This window comes from Chaetomium globosum, genomic scaffold (assembly GCF_000143365.1).
Source record: "Chaetomium globosum CBS 148.51 scaffold_1 genomic scaffold, whole genome shotgun sequence".
NCBI classification, from domain to species: domain Eukaryota; kingdom Fungi; phylum Ascomycota; class Sordariomycetes; order Sordariales; family Chaetomiaceae; genus Chaetomium; species Chaetomium globosum.
The window spans coordinates 5,726,195-5,748,198 of NT_165976.1; the positions used below are offsets into that span (position 1 = coordinate 5,726,195).

At 57.6% G+C, this 22,004-nt stretch overlaps 6 protein-coding genes across 6 annotated transcripts; 3 read left to right on the forward strand and 3 right to left on the reverse strand.

Annotated features, from left to right (window-relative positions):
* Positions 1-157: 157 nt before the first annotated feature.
* CHGG_01854 (uncharacterized protein) lies at positions 158-2,571 on the reverse strand (the record flags this gene model as incomplete). Its single annotated transcript, XM_001221074.1, has 2 exons — positions 158-1,456; positions 1,714-2,571. The coding sequence occupies 2 exons, from the start codon at positions 2,569-2,571 to the stop codon at positions 158-160; spliced, it is 2,157 nt and encodes a 718-aa protein (XP_001221075.1).
* A 921-nt stretch (positions 2,572-3,492) lies between these two features.
* CHGG_01855 (uncharacterized protein) lies at positions 3,493-4,890 on the forward strand (the record flags this gene model as incomplete). Its single annotated transcript, XM_001221075.1, has 1 exon — positions 3,493-4,890. The coding sequence occupies one exon, from the start codon at positions 3,493-3,495 to the stop codon at positions 4,888-4,890; it is 1,398 nt and encodes a 465-aa protein (XP_001221076.1).
* An 863-nt stretch (positions 4,891-5,753) lies between these two features.
* Positions 5,754-10,470, reverse strand: CHGG_01856 (uncharacterized protein; the record flags this gene model as incomplete). Its single annotated transcript, XM_001221076.1, has 4 exons — positions 5,754-7,082; positions 7,133-9,837; positions 9,897-10,197; positions 10,279-10,470. 4 exons carry the CDS (start codon positions 10,468-10,470, stop codon positions 5,754-5,756), a joined length of 4,527 nt encoding a protein of 1,508 aa, XP_001221077.1.
* Positions 10,471-12,489: 2,019 nt separating this feature from the next.
* On the forward strand, positions 12,490-13,116 carry CHGG_01857 (uncharacterized protein; the record flags this gene model as incomplete). Its single annotated transcript, XM_001221077.1, has 1 exon — positions 12,490-13,116. One exon carries the CDS (start codon positions 12,490-12,492, stop codon positions 13,114-13,116), a length of 627 nt encoding a protein of 208 aa, XP_001221078.1.
* A 506-nt stretch (positions 13,117-13,622) lies between these two features.
* CHGG_01858 (uncharacterized protein) lies at positions 13,623-17,096 on the reverse strand (the record flags this gene model as incomplete). The annotated part of the gene is made up of 2 exons (XM_001221078.1): positions 13,623-13,699; positions 13,766-17,096. 2 exons carry the CDS (start codon positions 17,094-17,096, stop codon positions 13,623-13,625), a joined length of 3,408 nt encoding a protein of 1,135 aa, XP_001221079.1.
* A 2,938-nt stretch (positions 17,097-20,034) lies between these two features.
* Positions 20,035-21,634, forward strand: CHGG_01859 (uncharacterized protein; the record flags this gene model as incomplete). The annotated part of the gene is made up of 5 exons (XM_001221079.1): positions 20,035-20,126; positions 20,196-20,474; positions 20,530-20,665; positions 20,812-21,140; positions 21,196-21,634. 5 exons carry the CDS (start codon positions 20,035-20,037, stop codon positions 21,632-21,634), a joined length of 1,275 nt encoding a protein of 424 aa, XP_001221080.1.
* Positions 21,635-22,004: the final 370 nt, after the last annotated feature.

Sequence of the window (22,004 nt, forward strand, 5' to 3'; positions counted from 1 at the left end):
GACCAAATGAAGAAAACACCGAAAGAATCCCTCTGGGCGAAGAAAAAAAGAAGAACGAAGAAAAAGGCCACCAGGCCTTGACTCGAGAAACCCACCACATTCCACTCAAACAAGAAACAACCCAAGGCCCCCTTCCCCCAGAAAACAGAAAATCAGATCAAATCTCATAAAAATAATCCTCATCCAACCCCTCCCGACTCGGCACCACCCCCACGCCATTCCCACCCCCACCCCCACCCCCCATCACAGCCGGCGGCGGCCCCGCATAGATCTGCTCCAACCTGACATTCAACAGCCTAATCTTGAGCCCATACTCGCTCACCAACGTGACGAGCTTATTAGTCTCGGCCGTGATGGGCGCCTGGCTCAGCAGCATGAGCAAGCCGTCCAGCCACTCGGACGCCAGGCTGTGGTTGGGCGGGTACAGCGTGAGGACGGGCTGTTCCCTAGCGGCCTCGCCGTTGCTGTTGCTGCCGCCGCCGCTGCCACTGTGGCCGCCGTTGTGGGTGGAGATGATGGTGGTGTTGTCCGGGGTGTGCGCGCCGAGGCTGGAGGTGGCCATGGTCATGTCGTCCGAGAAGGAGTAGATGGTGATCTTGGTGGTGGGCTTGGTGGTGATGGCCGCGCCGTTGTGGCGGAGGTTGGGCGTGCTGGAGTTGGGGCTGTAGTCAGCTTCGGATTCCGGGGCGTCCCCTTCCGAGTTGGTCGACACGTTGGAGACGACCGAGCTGATGGTGCCCAGGTCAATCTTTTCGGTGAGGGCGTCTAGCCCCGGATCGTAGGGCAGCTTCTCGGGGAAGTCGGCGTAGTGGAGGTAGCGGCGGTTGTGGGAGAGCTTGGCGTACCGCCATGGTTGGTAGAGCCGCCGCTTGGTGTAGCTCTCCTGCCGGGTGTGCGGCATCGGCTTGGTGAACCAGCTGCCTTGGAGGAGGCACCTTATTCGTTGCTCCTTAACGAACTGTAGTGCCTCGTGCTTGAGTTCCTCGCGTACTGATACGAGGTGGGGCCCCCATTGGTCCTCGAAGGATAGCCCCAGCAGCTCCATTTGCAACTCCCGCAACCGTGTCGCATCGTATTCTTGCAATTCGTCCTCCACCTCAAGCACGTCTTTTGTCCTGCTCGACTGGCCCACCACCTGCTCGACGAGGACGCGCACCAGCTCGGCTACTTTGTCAAAGTCGTCGCGCTGGGCCCCGGTGGCCTTCCACAGACGAAAGAAGGCATGGAGCCCAGCGGTATGCAGCCGCGACCACTGCAGCAGCAAGGGGTGGAACAGCTTGTCGTGAGCCTTAGGGTCGTTGAGAGCCAAATAGCCCCTGATATCCTCCAAATCCGACTTTTCCACCTCGAAGTGGTCGTACAGAATCATGGTGACAGCCAGACTTGCCCTTGCCACGGGGCACCGTTCGCCCAACGGTCTTGTCGACTGTTCGAGCAGCAACTTCTGAAAACCGTCCTCGTTTTTCCTCACATAGTCGGTCAGATCCATCATGCCGAGGAAACCGGCGATTTCAAACTCGACGGCCGGGGATTCCGTCTCAAAGCCCAGCTCTCCACTTCTCCGGGTATGCCTCCTGCTGCTTTTCTGGTCACGTCCCTTCGTCGCAGTGATGTCCCCCAGCACGTCGTCGCATGCCTCTGTCCGGGCGCGCTCGCAAGATGCAGCCCCTTAAGCGCCCTCCGATGTTCCGGCCGTTCCAAGTCCACCCTCACCTCCCTCCACTTCCTCAACAGCACCTTTGTCAACGACTGAAACTCAAGTAGCGGATGCGCCAGGTCCTGCAGCGACGAGCTCTGCAGTAGGTTATAAACAGCACGTATCAAACCGAGATCCTGCAACCGCTTGATGAACTTGCTCCACTCCTCGCTCGTGCCGCCGCCCCCGGGGCTCCTGGGTGCCGCTGCCACCCCGCTGCCGTTGCCATCGTTCGACACGGCGTCCCGGATCAGCGCGTTGATCAGCATCAGCGCGTTGGCGCACAGCGCGTGGTCGGCGCTCTGTAGCTGCTGGATGACCAGCTCGAAGAACTGCGGGTACACGGCCACGGCGGGCTTGAGCGCGCGGAACCCAAACGTGCCCGGGGTGCGCAGCGCGGCCGGCGACCGTGGCGAGAGGCCCGTAGTATTATTATTATTTGCTGCCCCACCACCACCGCCCTCGTGTCCGCCCGCCGCCACTGCTGCTGCTGGCCCGCCCGACGAAGACTGCGACCTCCCGACGAGGGCGACCAGGATGGACATGGCGCCGCGCAGGATGTTGACCAGCGGGTTGGTCACGATCAGCTCGACTATGCGCTGCACCAGGTCCCCCGCGGCGGGGCCCTCAAAGATGTCCCAGCCCATGTCGACCTCCAGAAGGCGGGTCAGGCTCTGTAGCGAGTAGGCGAGTGTGTTGCCGCCGGCGCCCATGATAAGGCGGCACAGGATGGTCAGGCCGCCCGATGAGATGAAGACGTCGGCGAAGGCTGGGTCGTTGATGGAGGACTGCAACTTGAACACGGCCATCTTGCGCGCGGCGTCCTCGTCGGAGGAGAGGCGCGAGAGGAGCGCGGGGATGTCGGCTTGGTCCATTGTGGCGGGTGGTCCCGACTATGAGCCGGCCAATTCTAGGTAGGTATGTTTTTCTGTTTCCTGTTTCTTTGTGTACTGTTTCGAATCGGGACGTAGAATCGAAACGTGTAATCGGAAATTCGAGGATTATTCTTGAATCGGCGGGACTGTACGACAGACCTCGGGGAGGGACCTCGGGAGGGAGGGGGCGCGCTCTCGTCAGCTGCGCGCAGCAGTCAGATCGAGCGCTCGATCGGTAGAAATGGTTGCTGCAAGCGAAAGGGTTTGTGATCCATGTGGTGGTGTTTTCGGCGCCAGATCTCCAAAATTATTCGGCTCGAGTCGAACTTAGGCTCAAGTGGCAGGCCCTCGAACTCCTGTCAGTGCTGTGCTGCAGGGTTGTCCAGGGGTTCTTCGAGATGAGCGCTCTGGGGTGGGGGAAACAGTTCACTAGCGTGAGCAGCGGGGCTTGAATTGGCGCATCATATTCTTCCATTGGTCAATGGCTGTTGATCCTCCTGCATCTGCTCGATTCTCGACTTTCGATCTTCCTGGGCGTGTTCAGGTGCAAGCCACAGGCGCTCAACTTCCTTCATGGGGTAGATTTTGAGTTGCCTTCAGCGGCCCGGATAACTCATCATGCGAGAACCTTGCTTAACCTCGCACCATACAACACCTTCAATACCTTAATATCCACGCAATGGATGTTCCATACCTACGGGAATGCTGAAATGCAGCCAAACAATCACAGGTTTTTTTTCGTTTGCTAGTGGCGTGATCAACATGCATCTCACTCAACATGCCAGTTTGTTGGAGGAGCGTATCCCCGGCTGATCCGCCCAGTCCACAGTCACGTCTGACTTGGTGCTTGGGTGTTGACGACCGAGCCTCTCACCCCCTCACCATCAACGAACATACTATCAAAACACCCTCTCGGCCGGAATGGAGGCTCACGAGGCCGCCGTCGCCGCTGTGTCCGCTCGGATCCAGCAATTCGATGCAACCAAAACACCATTTAGAGTCTATCATGGATCTACCAACAGCACCCGCAAGTCGCAGCGGCGAGAGGACAACACTGTTGACACCAGCCGCATGAACCATGTCCTCAATGTTGACACAACGAAGAAAACGGTTTTGGTCGAGCCGAATGTACCCATGGACGAACTGGTTGATGCGACCCTGGAACATGGCCTGGTCCCCTTGGTCGTCATGGAGTTCCCCGGCATCACTGTTGGCGGCGGCTTCTCGGGTACGTCGGGCGAGAGCAGCTCGTTCCGTTACGGTGCTTTTGAGACGACAGTCAACTGGATCGAGATTGTGCTGGCTAGCGGTGAGGTCACCCGAGCCTCCAAAACGGAGAAACCAGATTTGTTCTGGGGTGCCGCCTCGGCGTTTGGCACCCTCGGCGTCGTCACCCTCCTCGAGGTCCAACTGAGGGACGCAGCACGGTATGTCGAGTTGACATACCGCCATGTCAAGGGCTTTGACGAGGTTGTGTCCGTCATAAAGTCCGAGACGGCCGACGACACACCCAACGACTACGTCGACGGCATCGCATTCTCCCTAAACTCCACCATCATCTGCACCGGGCGTCTGGTCGACAAACTCCCTGCCGGCGCCTCCCCACGCCAGTTCCTCCGCGCCCGCGACCCCTGGTTCTACGTTCACGCACAACGCGTCGAGAAACGGCTCCGCCACCAGCCCCCCAACGCCGTTGAGGTCGACCACATCCCACTAACCGACTACCTCTTCCGATACGACCGGGGCGGCTTCTGGACAGCGCGGTACGCCTTCCGGTATTTTCTAACCCCCTTTAACCGCATCACGCGGTTCCTGCTCAACCCCTTCATGCACGGGCGGCGTCCATGTTACCCGCGCGCCTGCCACCAGTCGGGGCCTCTTCCCGACTTTCCCACGTCATCCGAGGACGTCGGGCATCCCCTTACGCCAGCGCCCGCCGGCCTTCACCCGCCACCTCGAACCAGCACCTTCCCGCTCTTACCCGCTCTGGCTCTGCCCGCTGGCGCGTCCACCGGCCCCACCCCAGAACTCCCAGCACCGGCCTGCACGCCGAGGTTCGGCCCAGCCCCCACTCACCCACCCCCAACCCCCATCCGCAATCCCCAACCCAAAATCAACACTCCCCAAAAACACTCCTCAACTTTCGGCATCCTGGGGCCCCGTCCCCCACCGAGACGGCATCTTCACCCCCTCACTGACCCCAATCCCCACCGCCGCGCGAGCGTAGCCGCGAACCGCCTCCTCGAGCAGACGGTGCACGCCCTCGGCGGCAAGAAGTGGCTGTACGGGCAGGCGTTCTACACGGAGGGCGAGTTCTGAGCGAGCTACGACCGGGCGGGCGGCGTACGAGGCGGTGCGGGGCGAGGCATGGGGCGGGGCATCTGCCGAGTGTGTATGACAAGGTGGGGGTTGACGAGCATGATGGGGATGGAGGCTGGGATTGGGGTGGGTGTGGTGGGGTGGTTGTTGGGGTTGTTGTGGGTGGTTTGGCCGTTGAGGGGGTTGTATGGGGTGTATAGAGCGGTTGTGGGTGGGGATTATTTGTTGCAGAAGAGGCGGAGGGTTGGGGAGGGGGAACTGAAGTTGAAGGACAGTTAGGGATTGGTTGTTGTGCTTTGGTAGGGGGGGCCTTTCGTGGTTGTTGGATAGGTACCAGGGGAGCAGGGCTACATCCTGGACTGATGCGTTGGTTGGATCTTGGATCTCGGATCACTTTTGGAAAAACATTTGGAATAAACACCCACAAGAAATCTTGGATGATTGATCGTTGATGATAAGAGCTCCTCGCTTCTTCCCCGCTAGTCTGCCATGATGTCAAATCATCCGGGATGAATAGTTCATTAACTATCAAGCCCAAGCAACCCACACCAGCAATCCCATGACCTATCCATATTCCAACCCAATCTGTCGTCTGCCCATTTTCACCAACCCGACCAAGCCCACCCCGGATGAGATACACTTACCCAAACCCAAGAGAGGAGACAGAATAATCGGAATATTCAACCGCTCCTTCAACCACAGCCACCAACCAAACAAGGTATCGACGCTAAACACAGCAATATCATGAGATATTAAGCTAAATAAGTAAGAAAACACCAAAATAAGAACGCAATGCAATGCCGTCATCACCTCCCCCGTAACCCACGCACACTCCCCAGCCCACGCGCCCCGCCGCCCTCCCACTAAGAAGGCGTGCCGTCCCGGCCGGGCACCTTGAGCTCCCGCTTGCCCAAGAAGCTGCGGCGCACGCCACCTACAACTGACTTGCCCGACTTGGGGCTGTCAGGCACGAGCCTCCCGCCGGAGGCGCTGTCATCGATCGCGGACGAGGAGTCCGGGTTGGGCACGAAGTTGCTCTTGAGCACGACGGTGCCGCTACCGACGGGCAGGGTCTTCTCGGCGTTGGAGCCCGATTCGTCGACAAAATAGAGCATCTCGCCGAGGTGGTCGTCGCTGCCAAAGGTGTGGTGCTCCTTGGCCTCGATCTTGAATTGGGCGTCCGGCGTGCACTGGATGCGGAAGGTCTCGTCAAAGCGGGCGGTGCCGCTCGGCGACTTGCGGTGCTTAGTCTTGCCGACCTGCTTGCCCTTGCCGTCCTCGCGCAGTTGTGTGACCGTGATGTAGATGTCAGCCGACGGCGGGAAGCCCGAGGCCGAGACGATGGTGAAGGACGCCGTGCCGGACGCCGCGCCCGGGATGATGGCGCTGTGGACCGACGACGCGCCCACACTCTTGGTGCGGGTGTGGTGAAGCGGGGTACCATTCGCAATCGCCTTGGACTCGGACGGGCCCTCGGTGGTGATCAGCGGGACATCGGCCGAGTTTCTCTCCTCGTCGCTGCTGTCGCCGTCGTCCTTCTTGCCGCGGAGCCCGCGGAAGAGGAACGAGGCTCCCTTGCCTACACCGTGGCCCACGGCTCCGGCAACGGCCGCGCCGCCCTTGAGGGGGACGCCGGCGACGCCGGTTACGATCCTGCCCGGCACGGAGAAGGTGCCCGCCAAAGTCGATGTCCCCTGCCTGGTCCGGGTGACGTAGTCGGGCGTGAAGAGCATGCGAAGACGGAGCACACCGGACTTGCCGTCCAGGATGTACTTGAACTCCTGCGCTCTGAAAGGCTCAAGCATCCCTAGGTCAATATCGGTGCCGCCGAGGAAGTCCGGCTTGTCGGCGAAATCCCAATCCCACACGGCGGCCTTGAACTTGGCGCCGGTCCTGGAAGGGATCGGGACATTGAAGAACTCGTTCCACGCCGGGTTCAGCGTCTTCTTTTGTGTCTTTGTCTTGAAGACCTCCTGGCCGTTGAGCTCGAACTTGGTGTAGGGATCGCTCTTGCCGTTGGAATCGGCGGCCGGAAGATCTTGGGCATCGAGAACATCGACTCGGAGGTTGCCCATGTTGTTGATGCTTTCGCTCGGGTCGAGCTGCATCTTGACCGGGACGTACTTGAGGCTCACCCTAATCGAGTACACCTCGCCATCTTCGCCCTTCATCTTGAGAACGGTGGGGTTATTCTGCCTTGGTTAGCTTGCGTCCCACCAACATGAAACATATCATCACTTACCAAGCATTGTTTGAGGGTGTCGAGCGTGTTGCCCGACAGACGAGCCAAGGTATGCTGCTGTTTGTGGGCATCATCGTGTTTGTCCGTCCTCTCAGAAACGACGATAGTCAACTTTGAAAACTCCAGTTCGCGAATGAAGCAGTCGCCCATCTCGTCGAACTTGTTTTGCCGAGACCTTGCCGTGGAAGACACGTAGGATGGGAAAGCCATGTCGTCGACAAACACCTCGATGCGGGTCTGGGTCTTGGGTAGGTCTGCCTCCATGAGTCGGAAGATGACCACGCCGGACTCGTGAGCGAGCAGTTCCTGGGGCGTGAGGTACACCTTGGGCGGTTCCCGGACGTCGCGAGACTTCCGGGGCGAAATAGCAGACGCAGGGCTGGTCGGTGTCAACGGTGTGCCAGGTTCCTTGCCGTTGCCGTTGCCGTTGCCGTCGTTGGATCGCACGTCCAAGGATTGTCTGACAGATGACCGCGCATCCATAGAAGGTCTGGCCAGGGAAGACTTGTCCTTCTCCGCCTCCTCTTTCTCCCTCTCCGCCATCTCCTTTTCCTTCGCCGCAATCTCCTTCTCCTTCTCCTCCTCTTCCTCAGGGTCGGCAATGTTGAGAGTCGGGTAGAAGGCCACGGTATAAGTCAGCACGCCCTTAGGAGTCCCCTTGTTATGCATGCGCAGCCCGTCGTTATGCTCGACCTTCTCGTCGTGCACGAGCCACTCGCCGTTCTCGTCCTGAACCATGTAGTCGGCCTTGTCAATCTCGGTGAGACCCAGGCTGCGGTCCTTGCCTACACTCTCGGCGTCCATGACCTCCAACTGCATTCTGCCTCTCGCTGTCTGGAGCGGGATGTAGAGAACTTCGTCCCAGTCGGGGTTGAGGTTGTTCTTGAACGTGACAGTCCGCCCTCTCTCAATACCGGCACTCACGACTCGAACATATGGATCGGACTTGCCGAGGGCCTCCACGTTGCGGAGCCCCCTGGCATACTTGAAGTGAACCCGCAAGACGCCCACGGGGGTCTTGTAACCTCCTGTGCCCGTTGCGATACCCGAGATAGCCACCGGCCGCCACTGAGCCATCATCTTGACGCGGCCAGTCTTGGCCCCGGCAAGGTTGTACCACTCCTGTCCCTTTTCCATGAAATCTAGCATATCCTCCAGCTTGATCTGGTACGTTCCGATGAGTTGGTCTCCGGCAAGGTCACGATCGTCCTTGATAGCGACGCCGAGCTTGGCATTCTTCTTATCCGTAATCAGGATCTCCTTGGAGCCGTTGTCCCAGATCGGGTTGTTGGTCCGCTTCAGCTTCTTGCTGGAATGCACCTCTTTGCCGTTCAGGAGAAGCATCGCGTAGGGGCTAAGCAGGCCGACCATGCTCTTCGAGCCATCGAGCTCCTTAGCCTGCTCGACAGTAAACCGCAAGATACCCTGGTTCGACTCGGGAGCCGGTTCCATGCTTCCATCGTCGAGCTTCTTAGACTCCAAAACGGGGAAGAACCGGATATCGCAAAGCGCCACGCCCCTCGCCTTGCCGTCGTGCTTGAGCTCGAGTCGCTCGTTCTCGTGTTCATAGACTTCCTCGACGTTCTCCAGCGGGAAGGATGCAGAGCAAAGCTTCTTGTCCTTTCGGATGTCGTTGTAATCGAAAATGTCAAGGTCCAGTGAATCGTTGAAGGAGGTGATGATGACGTAGTGAGTCTCGTTCCAGCGGGGATTGGCGTTCTCCTTGACAACTTTCGTCTGCGCAAGCGGCTGCCGGTTGTTGAGGGAAACCACGGCATAGGGGTCGGGGGTACCGGCGAACTTGTCAGTGTTCTTCAAACCTTGGGCACCGTGCAGCGTGATGGCGATGACACCGATAGCCTGGTCGACGGGCGTACCCGCCAACATCTTGGCGACCTCGATTGGGAAGACGTTCGGTGCATACATCATCGGGGCCAGAGTGCCGTGGATCTGCTCCATAATGAAGCTTTCGAGACCGGGGATGAAGTTGATATCGAAACCGAATGTTTCACCTCCCAGCGGCTTGCAGACGTAGTCGATCGTTGGCCGCTCCAAGAAGGACATCTCGACCTTTTCAATATGAGGGAAGGGAAACTGCAACTTGATCTTGAGGCGCATCAGGCCGCTGAAGGCCATATCCTCGACAATCACATCAAGGCCCTTGCTGACCATGGCCTTGCCCACTCTGATTTCCAGAATGACTTTGGGGTTGATCTTGTTACTAAGCTGGCGAGAAGTCATGTCGGCCGTGTCGTTGGGGGTGAAGCTGAACATCCAGTCCATGACCACAATGTCGTCATCGGCCTTAGGGTACGTCTTCACGTGCTCCATCCGAGGTGGCTTCGAGCCCAAAGTAAAACTCTTGAGCTTCAGACTGTCCAAGAAGGCAGGGGTGGCACCGCTCAGGACCTGGTCAACCGAGTTGATGACGGTTTGCGCAAGAACGGGCTGGTAGATGGGCCAGAACTTGACCAAAAAAGAGTTGATCCACTCGACAGATTCGTTATCCGTGTCCAGCTTCTTGAGCGCCATCTCGCGGGTAACATCGTCGCGGAAATTCCGGCGCACTCGGCGGATCGAGGTGCGGTAGTAGGTCGAACAGATAGCCATGACGATAAACACCCAAGCGAGGCCGCCGCCGAGCACTGCTACTAGCCAGGAGGCGAGGCAGGCGAACGCAATGACTGCCGCGTTATGGTACCAATCTGTATGGCACAGTTGTAAGCTTCCAAGTAAAATCCCGATGCGGCATGAAAGACCCTACCTCCAAAGAACTGCTCGGATAACTGGGACTCGACCCATGTCGAGTGGTCCAGCATGTCCTCGCCTTGGTCTGTGGGTTCTGTAGGCCACCCGAACCTGGGCGCCCAACCCGTCTTGCTCCAGTCTTCCTCCTCTTCGCCGGCCGCGCCGTTGGCGAGGGGTTTCCCATCCTCGCCCTTGGCAACCTCGATTGCGCCAGCTTTGGAGGGCGAAGGTAGATCGATATCGGCTTTGGTACCGTCGTCGATGTCGGTTACGATCGCTACGCCTTTGGGTCTACGGTGGAATCCCTCGGGGACAGCCTGCCGAGAGTGGTCAGCACCCGCAAACAGAAAACAGGAAGATACAACATGCACAAAGGGGGGAGGGGGGCTACAACGTACGGCTCTCGCCTGTGCTCTCTTCTCCTCGGGACTAGCATCGGGGTCGAAAGTGAAGGCCGTTACGCCTGCCTCCCGGCTGTCTTCGACGATCTTGCGCTCCGCGTCTGCGGCCGTCACGTTGCTTTCGGGATCTCTCGATGCCTCGATAGCACCCTGCTGCTTGAGCTCATTCGCGGCGTGAGTCGTCGCCATGTTGGGCAGCGGTTTCCGCTGCGTTTGCAGCCGTACACCTGGTCCTCAATTGGTTCAACGGCACTGGAAGCAAGTTACTGATCAGATGAGGTCTGTTGGTGGAAGCAATCTAGCCCGGGCTGTCAGGTCACAGCTTGGTCGGCTACGTCAGATGGGTCTGGAGCGGGGGTCCGGCCCTGTGGTGCAAGCTGTGCAGTGGGTGCGCTGATTGAAGCGGGTCGGCCACCGCGTCAGCTAGTGTCCTTACCTAACTGACTGTGGTGCTCTGCAGCTGTGAAGCCAGGATTTCTGTCCAGCGACGGCCCAGCCCTTCGAATGTTCCAAGGTACGTGGCCCGGAGTATCACGCAAGGGGTATTCTCATCAGCTGAACGGTGCAGAACGGAGCAAGGGTTCCCCCATCAATTTCGTCGGTGAACCCTGGGACAGCTGGCATTGCCCGCATTGCCCACCCACCAAGCCGCAAGAGATATTGCGCAACCTTGGCAGTCTCCAGAAAACTTGGAGTAACTTGGAATATCACCGGTCTCCAATCCGGACGGCTGCAGCTGTAAGCGCTCGAGGAGCGTTTTGATGATGCTCGCTTGTTTGTGTGATCGATGTCCATGTCTCAGACTGCCGTGCAGAAGGGGGAATCCCCGCCGAAACGAAAGCCCTGCGTGGCCCGCCGTTTGTCTGAGCTTAATTCACGCTTCACAACCCCAAGTGAAGAAAGAAGCAAGTTGCATCATCGTTGGGGGAGGCCGCTCCCAAGACCCTGGATTGATTAGGGTGGGGTATGCTGGGGTCGGGATCCCCGCCGAAAATCTCGGCACCAGCCATCCATGGCCCAGTTGCTCGGTTTTCCAGAAGCCAGATTGTAACCTGGCTGAGCCCGCGCCCTCTGGCCAAATAACTAGCCGCACTCAAAAGGGGAGGAAGGAATCAAGATGAGAGAGAAAAAGTAAAGATAATCAAGAAAAAATAAGAGATAGAGAAACCCTGTTTGAATAAAATGTCGATTTTGGGCTTCGAAAAAGCTTTTCTTTCTGTTCCTTCAGTCGAAGATTTCGTCGGCACCTGCACTTGGAGTTCGGCTTTTTTTGCCTAGGGTGACCCGGTTTGGCAAGAGTCGTTGAAAACTTACATGTGTCACGGAAATTCGGCAGGTTTTGAAGTGAGCTCGCTAACTACCTAACTAACGTAAAGCAGTGGTCGATAGCTGTGTAATTTGTCGATCCGACAAAGTGACTAACAACCTCTGAACGGACGTCTTAGCAACAACGTTTTCGGCACCGGATCTACCGAATATCCTCCTCGAGCGCTCGTCGCAATTTACCACCCACGTGAGGATGGAATTGCGGATCATCCCCTGCGCAAGCGAATTGCAGCCCCGATCTCGATGTGACACTGGGAGGTTGGGAATGAGGGGAGACAGGCAAGCAAACTGCCTCTGTCGTTCGTCCAGCGAGGTGCTCTGCTCCGTTTCCGTTTCCCGTCTCGGCAGGGCCCCACGAGAACGCCATCCGGGGAGCTCAGCGTTGCGATTGGCTTATGCAGTGCCTTGTCTTACAACTGGCAAGTTAGCTGAGAGGGGTCATGGCTGATTGGCTTGCTGCAAGCTTGTTGTAAGCATATCGGCGTCTTTGCCGGAGACGGCGAGGTCAAAGTGCCTGAGAGAGGCTGGGCCTTGGTGGTGGGTTCAATGGAATCTTTGCCAGCCGGACGGAATGTCGCCTGGACTCCACACCAGAAGCTTCAGCCACAGCATTATTCAGCCTTGTCTTGGCAAACTCTCGCCTTGTAATTCAGCCAATGACAATTAGTCAGCCACTTGTGGCGAGGACCCGGCGATTTTCTTGCCTGCCACCACCATCCCGCGCCGCCAAATCGCCAAATCTCGACCTTGATCGCGCCTCAATTATCCATCAACACACCCCCCGCGTCGACAGCCAGCGAAGCCAGATCTTATTACCCGCGCCGTCGCCGATATATACCTCGACACCCCAAACTAACCCCAACCCCCCCAGACGCCCCAACAATGGCCAACTTCCTCGCGTCCATCTTCGGCACGGAGCAGGACAAGGTCAACTGCTCCTTTTACTACAAGATCGGCGCATGCCGGCACGGCGACCGGTGCAGCCGGAAACACGTCAAGCCGTCGTACAGCCAAACGATCCTGATGCCGAACCTGTACCAGAACCCGGCCTTCGACCCCAAGAACCGCATGAACGCGTCGCAGCTGCAGAACCACTTCGACGCCTTCTACGAGGACATCTGGTGCGAGATGTGCAAGTACGGCGAGGTCGAGGAGCTCGTCGTGTGCGACAACAACAACGACCACCTGATCGGCAACGTCTACGCGCGCTTCAAGTACGAGGACAGCGCGCAAAAGGCCTGCGACGACCTCAACTCGCGCTGGTACGCCGCGCGCCCCATCTACTGCGAGCTCAGCCCCGTCACCGACTTCCGCGAGGCCTGCTGCCGCCTCAACAGTGGCGAGGGCTGCGTCCGCGGCGGCTTCTGTAACTTTATCCACCGCAAGAACCCCGGCCCGGAGCTCGACCGCGAGCTGGAGTTGTCGACCAAGAAGTGGCTCAAGACGAGGCCGCGTTCCCGCAGCCCGACCAGGTCGCCGAGCCCGGAGCCAACGAGGAGGCGGTATTAGGGGGGAGGAGGAGGAGGAGGAGGAGGAGGAGGAAGGTGAATATGATGAATTTGACTGGAAGACACTCAGAAACAAGAGGAACACACAATATGGGATGAAAAGAAGCTTAGGCACATCTCTTTGTTTGGCATCAAGCGGGATCAAATTACCCACTGGCTTACAATGGAGTTGAGGCGTTGGTTCAGGTACCTGCCGAGTAGGGGTTGTTTGTAATTCATCTTCTGTAACAAACCCAGTAGAGGGCAGGACAGCTGGTGAGGGGGAATCGAGTCCCTTGTTTTGTGGCAAATTCCGCATCCATTGGTGTCAGTACGAAATATATGGGTATGATGACACCGGCATGACCGTACGGAACACGACACAACACACGTGGGACTCAAACCTTGAACAAAAAGCTAAATAGATTCCAGGAGGGTATCTCGTGTTATCAATGCCAGATAGGTATCCCTCAATCGCATGCTTGCCCCGTCTCTCTCCTCAGCTAGTAGCCCCTTTCAACATCTTACCTATGACATTCCCTTGATCTTCGGTAGTCGTGGTGCTTTAACTGGTGCCGGGAGGCAAGCGACGAGCCTATCACGTTCTGTTCATATGCGGTTAGCACACTGTCGTCATTACGTAGCCGGGCATTGGTATGTATGTAACTTACCCGCCTCATTATCAAACAGGATGGAAATATCGTCATGCTCTCCCGGTAACTCCGGCAAATCCAGACACAAGAAGGCCGCATCCGCCGCTTGCTGCGCACTATCCGAATCCGGCGCGAGCGTCTTGGGCAATGGGAACTTGGCGTCGTCGATCTTGAGCCCGGCCTTTCCGCTCCGGTTGAATGATTCGAAGACGTCGGTCCCTTTGAGGTGGAATCCCATGCACTGGCCATGGCTGAAGTCCTCGAAGAAGGCCAGCAGCTGGGAGACGCCGTCCTGCTGCACCACTTGGATCCTCGTTGCGCCCGCCTCCCACTTCTTGTGGATCGGCACAACCATACGGCGACGCGAGATGGCAAAGGCGGCAGCGGTGCCGTCGAATAGCACTTTGAAGCCTGTGATGGCTGTTTCAAAGGCGTGGAGTTCTTTAATGTTAGGGAACATGAAGGTGCGAATGGTGGCGGATTGTTTAACACTTTCAAGGGCTTGGCTAAGGCCTCCCGAGAGATTGCGGGACGAGTTGGCTTCGGTAACGGCGAGAGTGATGTCGGTCTGGGGCTGGCGGAAGACCATCAGGCAGCTCGGGTTCTGTACATCGAGGCGGAGTTTGAGCTCGCCCGGGGCGACGTTGATACGGTCGGTGAGGGTGCCTTCTTTGAACTCGTAAACCACGCGAAGCCTATCAGCGAGGACGCATGACGGCTTGTCGCCGTCATTGTCGTAGTTGATCACCCTCACTTTGTTCCATGCCAAAGCAGACAGGGCCTGCAGGCCCTTGTTAGAGGCATCGCCGTACCTCTCCGAGAACCACACCCCTTGCAGAGGTGCCTCGCCGGAAACACTTTCGCCCCGGTCTAGCGCGGTCCCTATGAGTAAACTATGCATCCGCAGCCTTTCCGCCTCGTCTGCAAACGATAGCACCATGTTGCCTTTGAACCGGCCATTCTCAAACTTGAGCGAGAGGGCGGGGTCATTGGCCTCGCTGCGCAAGAAGCCGAACTGTATGGGAGTTTGAGGGAGGTACATCTGGTTGACACCGCTCAAGGTCTTGGTCCGCGGGCCTGTGACAACCGCGATACGATAGCCTTTGTGGTAAGTGCGAGGGCCTGTGGCCGCCCCCTCCCTGAAGAGGCGCTCAAACAGGGCGATCTCGCAGTTGAGTGTCGAATCTTTCGGGAACTGCCTTGCCTGTGGGTCGTTGTCAAAGTACTGGAACGCCCGAAGAGTCGACCTGAAAAGGCAGCTCTCGTCTTGCCTCGGGTAAAGGCTGGAATGGACCTTCGCGCTAAATTCGTACATGCTGCGTAAGGTGGAATATGCTTGTTGTGTGCACTGCACGAGCAGGAGGAATCCTCGGGGTAACTTGATTTCCAGGTTGCAGTTTTCCGGACGCCAGCGGACCTCTTCCCAGCAAGGGCCTGTGTTCTTGTTTCCTGATATTCGAAGCTGTACCGCCCCGTTCTGGCTGGCGAGGATGAAAAGTATATCCGGCTGTGTCTGCGGCCGGACAGTTGTTAGGAAGCATGGAAGATAGAGTCGCCGTGATTCTCGCCCTTGCTCCATCAGGAACGCATCGACCTGGAAGCGGGCAAAACAGAAAGTAGTTGCGGTGTCGCCCAACGGCAAGGCCTCCAGTATCGTCATCCCGGAGGAGGCGTGGCTCTGGGCAAGAGCAGAACTCGAACCGCAGAGCAAAGATGTGATATCTTGTGATAAAGGTGGATAGTCGAGCCAGATCGTTCTGTCGACCGTTTGGGGGAGGAATGCTTCCTCGGGCGGCAGAAAGCCGTTCCGCTTCATTGATACGGCCAGTTTCCGGAGGCTAGAGACGATGGTAGTCCGGACACCCTCGGCCTCCTTGTCAACCGGACTCCGTCCGGAATTGACCACTTCGGGCATCGCTTCCTCCAAAAGCCAGTAGCTTTTCGCCAGATCGGCGTATGCTTGCTGCTTCGCCATGTCGTTCTTCATCTGGGACTCGGGGGTAGAGGGGCGGTCACGGATGGCAACCTCCAGCGCTGTCCGGCCGATCAGGAACCACCATAGAGCCGCCCGTGCCATCTCCTGGGGGGTAGACGAGGCCAACGACCGCACGCTCTCGCCATGGAGACGAAACAGTTCGAACAAGTGGCGCGTGCGTGTCACGAACGCATTCATAGCGTCGTCTGAGGCAGCCGCTACGACGTCTTGGAAACTGGGTCCCTGCTGTTGGACGGGCGATCCATAGCCCTTCTCCGAAATAGTCCCTTGTTTAGGTCCCGGGAACGGGCGCTGGAAGCTGGAAGCTGCCGAATAGAGGGTCGCGGGGCTGTTCTCCGTCTTCGGCGTCCTGTTTAGCCGGTCGGGCGAGTTGGACGGTTGGCTGGTGAGGGTATATTGACTCTGTGACGGGGGAGATTCTCGTGGTTCTCGGGAAGGCGGTGGGATCGGGGGTGCCGCTCGGTGTGCCTTGGCAGGCACTTGAGGGGGGTTCGCGAAGTGAGCTGGTGATTGTAGCTGTGGGGGATGCATTGACTCTGGTGACATGGCGATGGGCGATTCCATCTCCTGGTTGGTCGATGCGGGTGAGGAATCTGGCCGCTGTTGTTGTCTGGACTGGTCTCCGGACGCCGACCGTACGGCTTGTGCAAAGGCTCGTCCTTCCGCCTCTCGCATTTGGGCTTGTTGTACCTCGATAAACGATCTACGTTTATCATCTTGGGCGGCAGGCATGCCCAGATATCGGCTAGCATTGTTACCTCCCGGGTTCGGTGAGTGCCCAGTCTGGGTGCGCCGCAACCCAGGGCTCGACCGTGCGTCCCTCACCGATGTTTCTCCCGGCGGGTCTGCGAATGGGTTTCGGGAGCCGTCTCCGAGGTTTGCAGATCGGTTAGGTGGTGCCATGGAAGAGGGGCTGGGCTGTGGTCTTTGTTTCTTGCGTCTTGATATCTCGACTGTGGGAACTTCACACTCGTCGCCGCCATCCCCAATGACTTCTGGGTTCGAATTCACAAACTTCACAGACAACCCCTTCCCCTTCTTGATTCTCGCGGGAGGATCGCGCGGCCGTACAACGTACTCCTGCATTTTGGGCTCGCTGGCGGTGTTGACATTGTGGGCATTGGGGTATCGGGGGGCGGTCTTGGTATCGAGTCTGGTCAGCACGGGCGGCACCGGGTGGGTGACCTGCAACTTGTCGGTAGATCCGTGCAAGAAGTCATTCAGGTCGCCGCCGTCGTCGCGGGTTGCCTTTCGCTCGCGGTCGCGGCCAAACAGCTTGCCCATAATGCGGCGGCTCCGCGTGGCTCGGCCATCGTCGTGCACACCAAGGGCGGGAGGCTCGTTCTCTGTCATTTCGCTCGGATGTCGTAGCTAGCTATCTCGAGGCCAAGCTCTTCATGGGCTGGGCTGGCGCTTCGACGGCGGTGGCGCAGGACGGGGCCTAGATGGGACGTTACTTCGGAGACGGAAAGGGAAAGCAAGCATGTGCTCGTTGCTGGTGCTGCTGCTGCTGCTGTCCGCCTGGCAGCCCGACAATTGACCGCAGAGCCGCCAAATAGGCCCGTTGCTGTCGGGCTCCAGGTATCGCATGTGACCCGATTGCGATAGGGAAGGCCGGGCTGGTCAACCGAGATGAAGGTGTGTGGTCGCTGCTAAGAAAGTGGAAACGTCGGTGGGCGAGAGGGAGTGAGCAGCCAAGTGAACCTTTCAAGGTTGCTTGCAGCGGGCAGTGGTCGTGTTCGGCGGGGCAAGGAACGCAAAGCGAGGGATCGACTTCCTAAACAGGGTTCGAAGCGCCGTGTCCTGCGTTGGCATTGGATGCCCAGGGTTCCGAGTCAATCTGGCAATCGCAGCTTTTGGGCAGGAGCAAGACCAAACGATGGATTTTGTGTTTTGTGGTGGTTCTCGATTCGGCAAAACCCCTTTTTTTTTCCTCATTCCAGGTCTCGGTTCCCCTGGATCTCATCTGATGCAGCATCAGTGCAAAGCACCGATCTGGGTTATGTTCCAGGGTTAACGGCAATCCAGCAGCGCACTTCGGTCAATGTTTCTCCACACTTGGGGCTACAAAGACCGTTTTACCTGCCGGTTCCCGGTTGCCGTGGCGCGCCCCGGCGCCCTTAATATTTCGCTCTTTTGAGTGCAACCTCGTGGGGCCAATGCGAAGTCAAGCGTCCCTATTGTCGCCCCAGCCGAACAGGAGCTGAAGTTCGTATTGGGGTCTCGGGAGTCGAGGCTAACAATCCGTATCTTCAGAGTCTTCATAGGTATTCTAGACCCTGCCGTCCGGATCCGAACCAACAAGCCTCGGGCGGCCCGCTCAACGGCAGCGCACACCTGAAACTACTGGGGGTGTCATTCCACCGGGGGTGTTACAGGGCCAGACACCGCAATCAAAACTAGCATGGGGCCCGCTCCCTCCACAAACCTTGCGATCTTCAGGAACAACAACAGGTTTTGTTGCAACCAAGCAGTCACAAGCCATAGCCGGATGCCAGATCATCATTCGTGCTGACGTGACAATCTTCTCCTGTGGGTGACGAGGAATACCCGGGTGGTGTTGCCTGTCCAACTGTGCGTTGTCGCCCAATGATATCCAGTCCAGTTTGTCACCCCATTGACAACAGGGAGCACATAACTACATAGCACGAAACGCAAGCCCCATTCTCGAGCAAGCAAAAAACAAACCGAAAAAAAGAAGTGAACAGAGAAAGGGATTGCGGGCCCAGGGCTGCTCTTCCGAGTCTCTCAAGCATGGATTTTTTCCCCCTTCGGGTCCGCCATCTGGCCATATCGGTTCACCGGCGAGCGAGCTTCCCTTCCTCCAGCCTGCTCGAGAATCCAGCTCGTGACCGCTCTGCTGTGGCTGAGTTGGGCGAGATTTGCGGAGGCGGAGACCTGTCTCAAGCCCCGACATTCCCGGGCAGGGGTATGAACAGAAGCTCGTGTGGGCCACCACCCTCGCTCCACCACGTGGGGTTCCCCATGGACGAAAAGAGAGACGAAAGAGGAAGCACAGATCAGCTTGGAGACAAAAGCAGTTGGTGGCTGATGACAACTTGTTGGTTTGAGCAACTTTCATGTTCTGGCTTCCAGCTTCACGAAACAGTGGGTGGGTACCAACTAACTCCCTAACTAGCCTCAAGCCAGCTAACCTTAAGTTCTACACTATACTGAGATCAAGATTCCTGGGAATCTAGACGTAATGGACCACTATGGATGTCTCTTACAGACATGCCCGCTAGACACGTGCTGAATTCTGGGTTGCCTGTCTGGGCCTGGGTCTGGCAGACGGAAACCCGGAGGTGTAAGGGAGCCCGGGCCCCACCCACGTCATCGCAGCCTGCCCCCAAGGCGCCCCTCCATGCCCCGCCCGACTTCGCTGAGATGCGGTGTGCGGGAGTCTGTCAACCTGCGAATCCCGTTTGCCGTTCAAACTTCTCAGCCAGCTGAATGGTGCATGGTGCTGCCTGTTTAACGACGTAATCATCTCGCCCCTCCAGAACCACTCCAGGCGTCCGGGTCCGGGAACTCATTGCGCCTGTCTCGACCATAGAAACGAAATAGAAAGAAAAAGTTGACAAGCGGATCTGAGCTTCTCGCTTGCGAAGTTATCCCCAACAATATCCTCTTCGAGCTACCCTACCCCACTTTATTTTTCTTCCCTTTTTCTCAAGAGCTTTACGGCTGCTGAAAAAGGGTGGCCTGGCCCTAGATCTTTGGAAAAAATGATGGGACTTGTGTCTGGCCGTCGCCGAACCATCTCGAATGCTAGTGAGTCGTGTGATTTTGTTTCTTCCAGAGAGTTATTGGTATAGGGCAGGGAGAATAGGGCAGGGAGAATAGGGCAGGAGAGGGTGGGGGGAGAACGGCTTGGTTGAGCTCCTTCCGGCACTCTGAAATTTTGAGGATAGTGGTGTCGACTTATACTAATTGACTTTTCCTCGATCCAGGCAGCCGGTCCTCTAGCGAAGCGACAGGATCCCGTCGACGATGACACCCTCGTGGTCGAGCCCGACCAGGGAAATGGTCTGTCAACACATCGGTAGCGACTACATTTAAAAAGACAGCAAAGGCTGATCTCGTGCGTAGTCTTGTCCCACATTATATCACAGCTGCGGCCCGGTGCCGACTTGAGTAGGGTGGTGCTCCCGACTTTCATCTTGGAACCGCGCAGCATGCTGGAACGGATTACCAAGTATGACCCAACCGTCTCCTTGACAGTCTCTGCTGTTGAACACTGGCCCATCGAAGCTAACAAACCGCGGACAGCTTCATGTGCCACCCCGAAATGCTCCTGCCGATCCCTGAAATTGACGATCCCGTTGAGCGATTCGTGGCGGTAGTTAAATTCTATCTGAGCGGCTGGCACATCCGACCCCCGTAAGTGCTCCCCCGGGTTGGTGTACCGGTGTTCTGGAACCATATGGAGCTCGTACTGATGCTATCTAGGGGAGTGAAGAAACCCCTGAACCCCGTCCTCGGCGAGGTCTTTAGCTGCTACTGGGATTTCCCCGACAACACGCGGGCCTACTACATCTCGGAACAGACATCGCACCACCCGCCCAAGTCGAGTTATTTTTACATGGTTCCAGGGCACAACATCCGGGTCGACGGAACACTCAAGCCTAGGAGCAAGTTTCTGGGCAATTCCGCCGCCAGTATGATGGAAGGAACAGCTATCTTGTCACTCTTGAACCGGGGCGCCGACCCCTCGAAGGGCGAGCGCTAGTGAGCAAATCTTGACGGGAGGATAGATTCCGCCGAGACTAATGATTTTCCCTAGTACTCTCACGCAGCCGAATATGTATGCCAGGGGCATTCTGTTTGGCAAGATGAAATACGAGCTCGGGGATCACAGCTTCGTGCGGTGCCCAGAGACCGGGTTATCAGCCGACATCGACTTCAAGGTTAAAGGGTGGGTCAGCGGTACATACAACGCCATTGGCGGCGTCATCAGAAACGACCACACCGGCGAGATACTCTACGAGCTTTCTGGGCTATGGAGCGAGGAAATGTACATCAAGAATGTGAAGGTGAGTTGACTGATCCCCTTTGGATGAGCTAGGCCAACACCAGACAGACGGCGCAAAGGGAGATGTTCTTCAACGCCCTGAAATCGAAGCCCAGTGCCCCCATGTGCCGACCTCTCGAGGAACAAGCCGAGCGGGAATCGCAGCGGCTGTGGGCCAAGACATCACAAGCGGTCAAGGAGCGCAATCACGAGCTCGCAACGGACGAGAAAACCAAGGTCGAAGAAGTACAGCGCGAAGAGGCGGCCAAGCGAGCCAACGACGGCGTCGAGTGGCATCCCAAACTATTTAGGCCGGTAAGGGGCGGGCCAGGCGGCCCGGAGGAGGGCGAAGAGGACCTCGAATGGATCATCAACGCTACGATGTTAGACGACCCCATATTCTGCCGCCGGGAGACATGAAGTGCTAACGGCGTGCAGAGACGGAACGACCCCTGAGAAGCAGGCGGCGCAAATAATGGCCATCTACCCGATTATCAAAGGGCAGAAATTTAATCAACAAAACGTCATCCCCCCTAGGGCCTCACTCGAAGTGAAGGAACCGCCGAAGGACCCCCCCAGCGCAGCTGGCGATCTGATAGACTTTGGCGATAGCGAGTCAACTCCGCAACCGCCATTGACAAAGGAGCAGCCGCCGGCGGCGGAGGAGCAACCACAGACTCCGGCGAACCCACCACCCCTCGATCCATCACACCCCAGCACGACCGAGATCCAAGAGATGCTCTCTGCGACGGGTAGCCAGGCCAAGGACGGCCCCCTGGTCGATTTCCACGGGGACCTGAAAAAGAGCCTGCCAGGTAGCGCCAAGCGGACCGACTCAACCGCGTCGGAAGACAACTTTGTCGACGCCCAGGGGTAACCCTCCGCTTAGCGAGTGTTCGTGATTAAGCCTACATTTCGCTCGGCCAGTCGGCGCGAGCGGCATCAAAAACGGAGTTTGGATACGGGTGAAATGGTAATCGCATCAGGTGCCAGGGGTGTGCCAGCTGGGAAAGGGGTGGCCGGTCTGGCTGGGGCTCGTAGACATGATACCTTGGGATTTGGCTGTGTTTTCTCTCGGCGGTTTGGTTGCGCGCTGGCATCTTGACCTGCGCGGGCTCTACCCCGGCCATTTTTGGGCAGTGATTTTTGGCTACGAAGCATATCTGTGGGGATCAACTCCTAAATAGTGACGACAGCAATGAAAAGTAGAATAATTGTGTATTTTGGATGTTCTCTGGAATCCACGA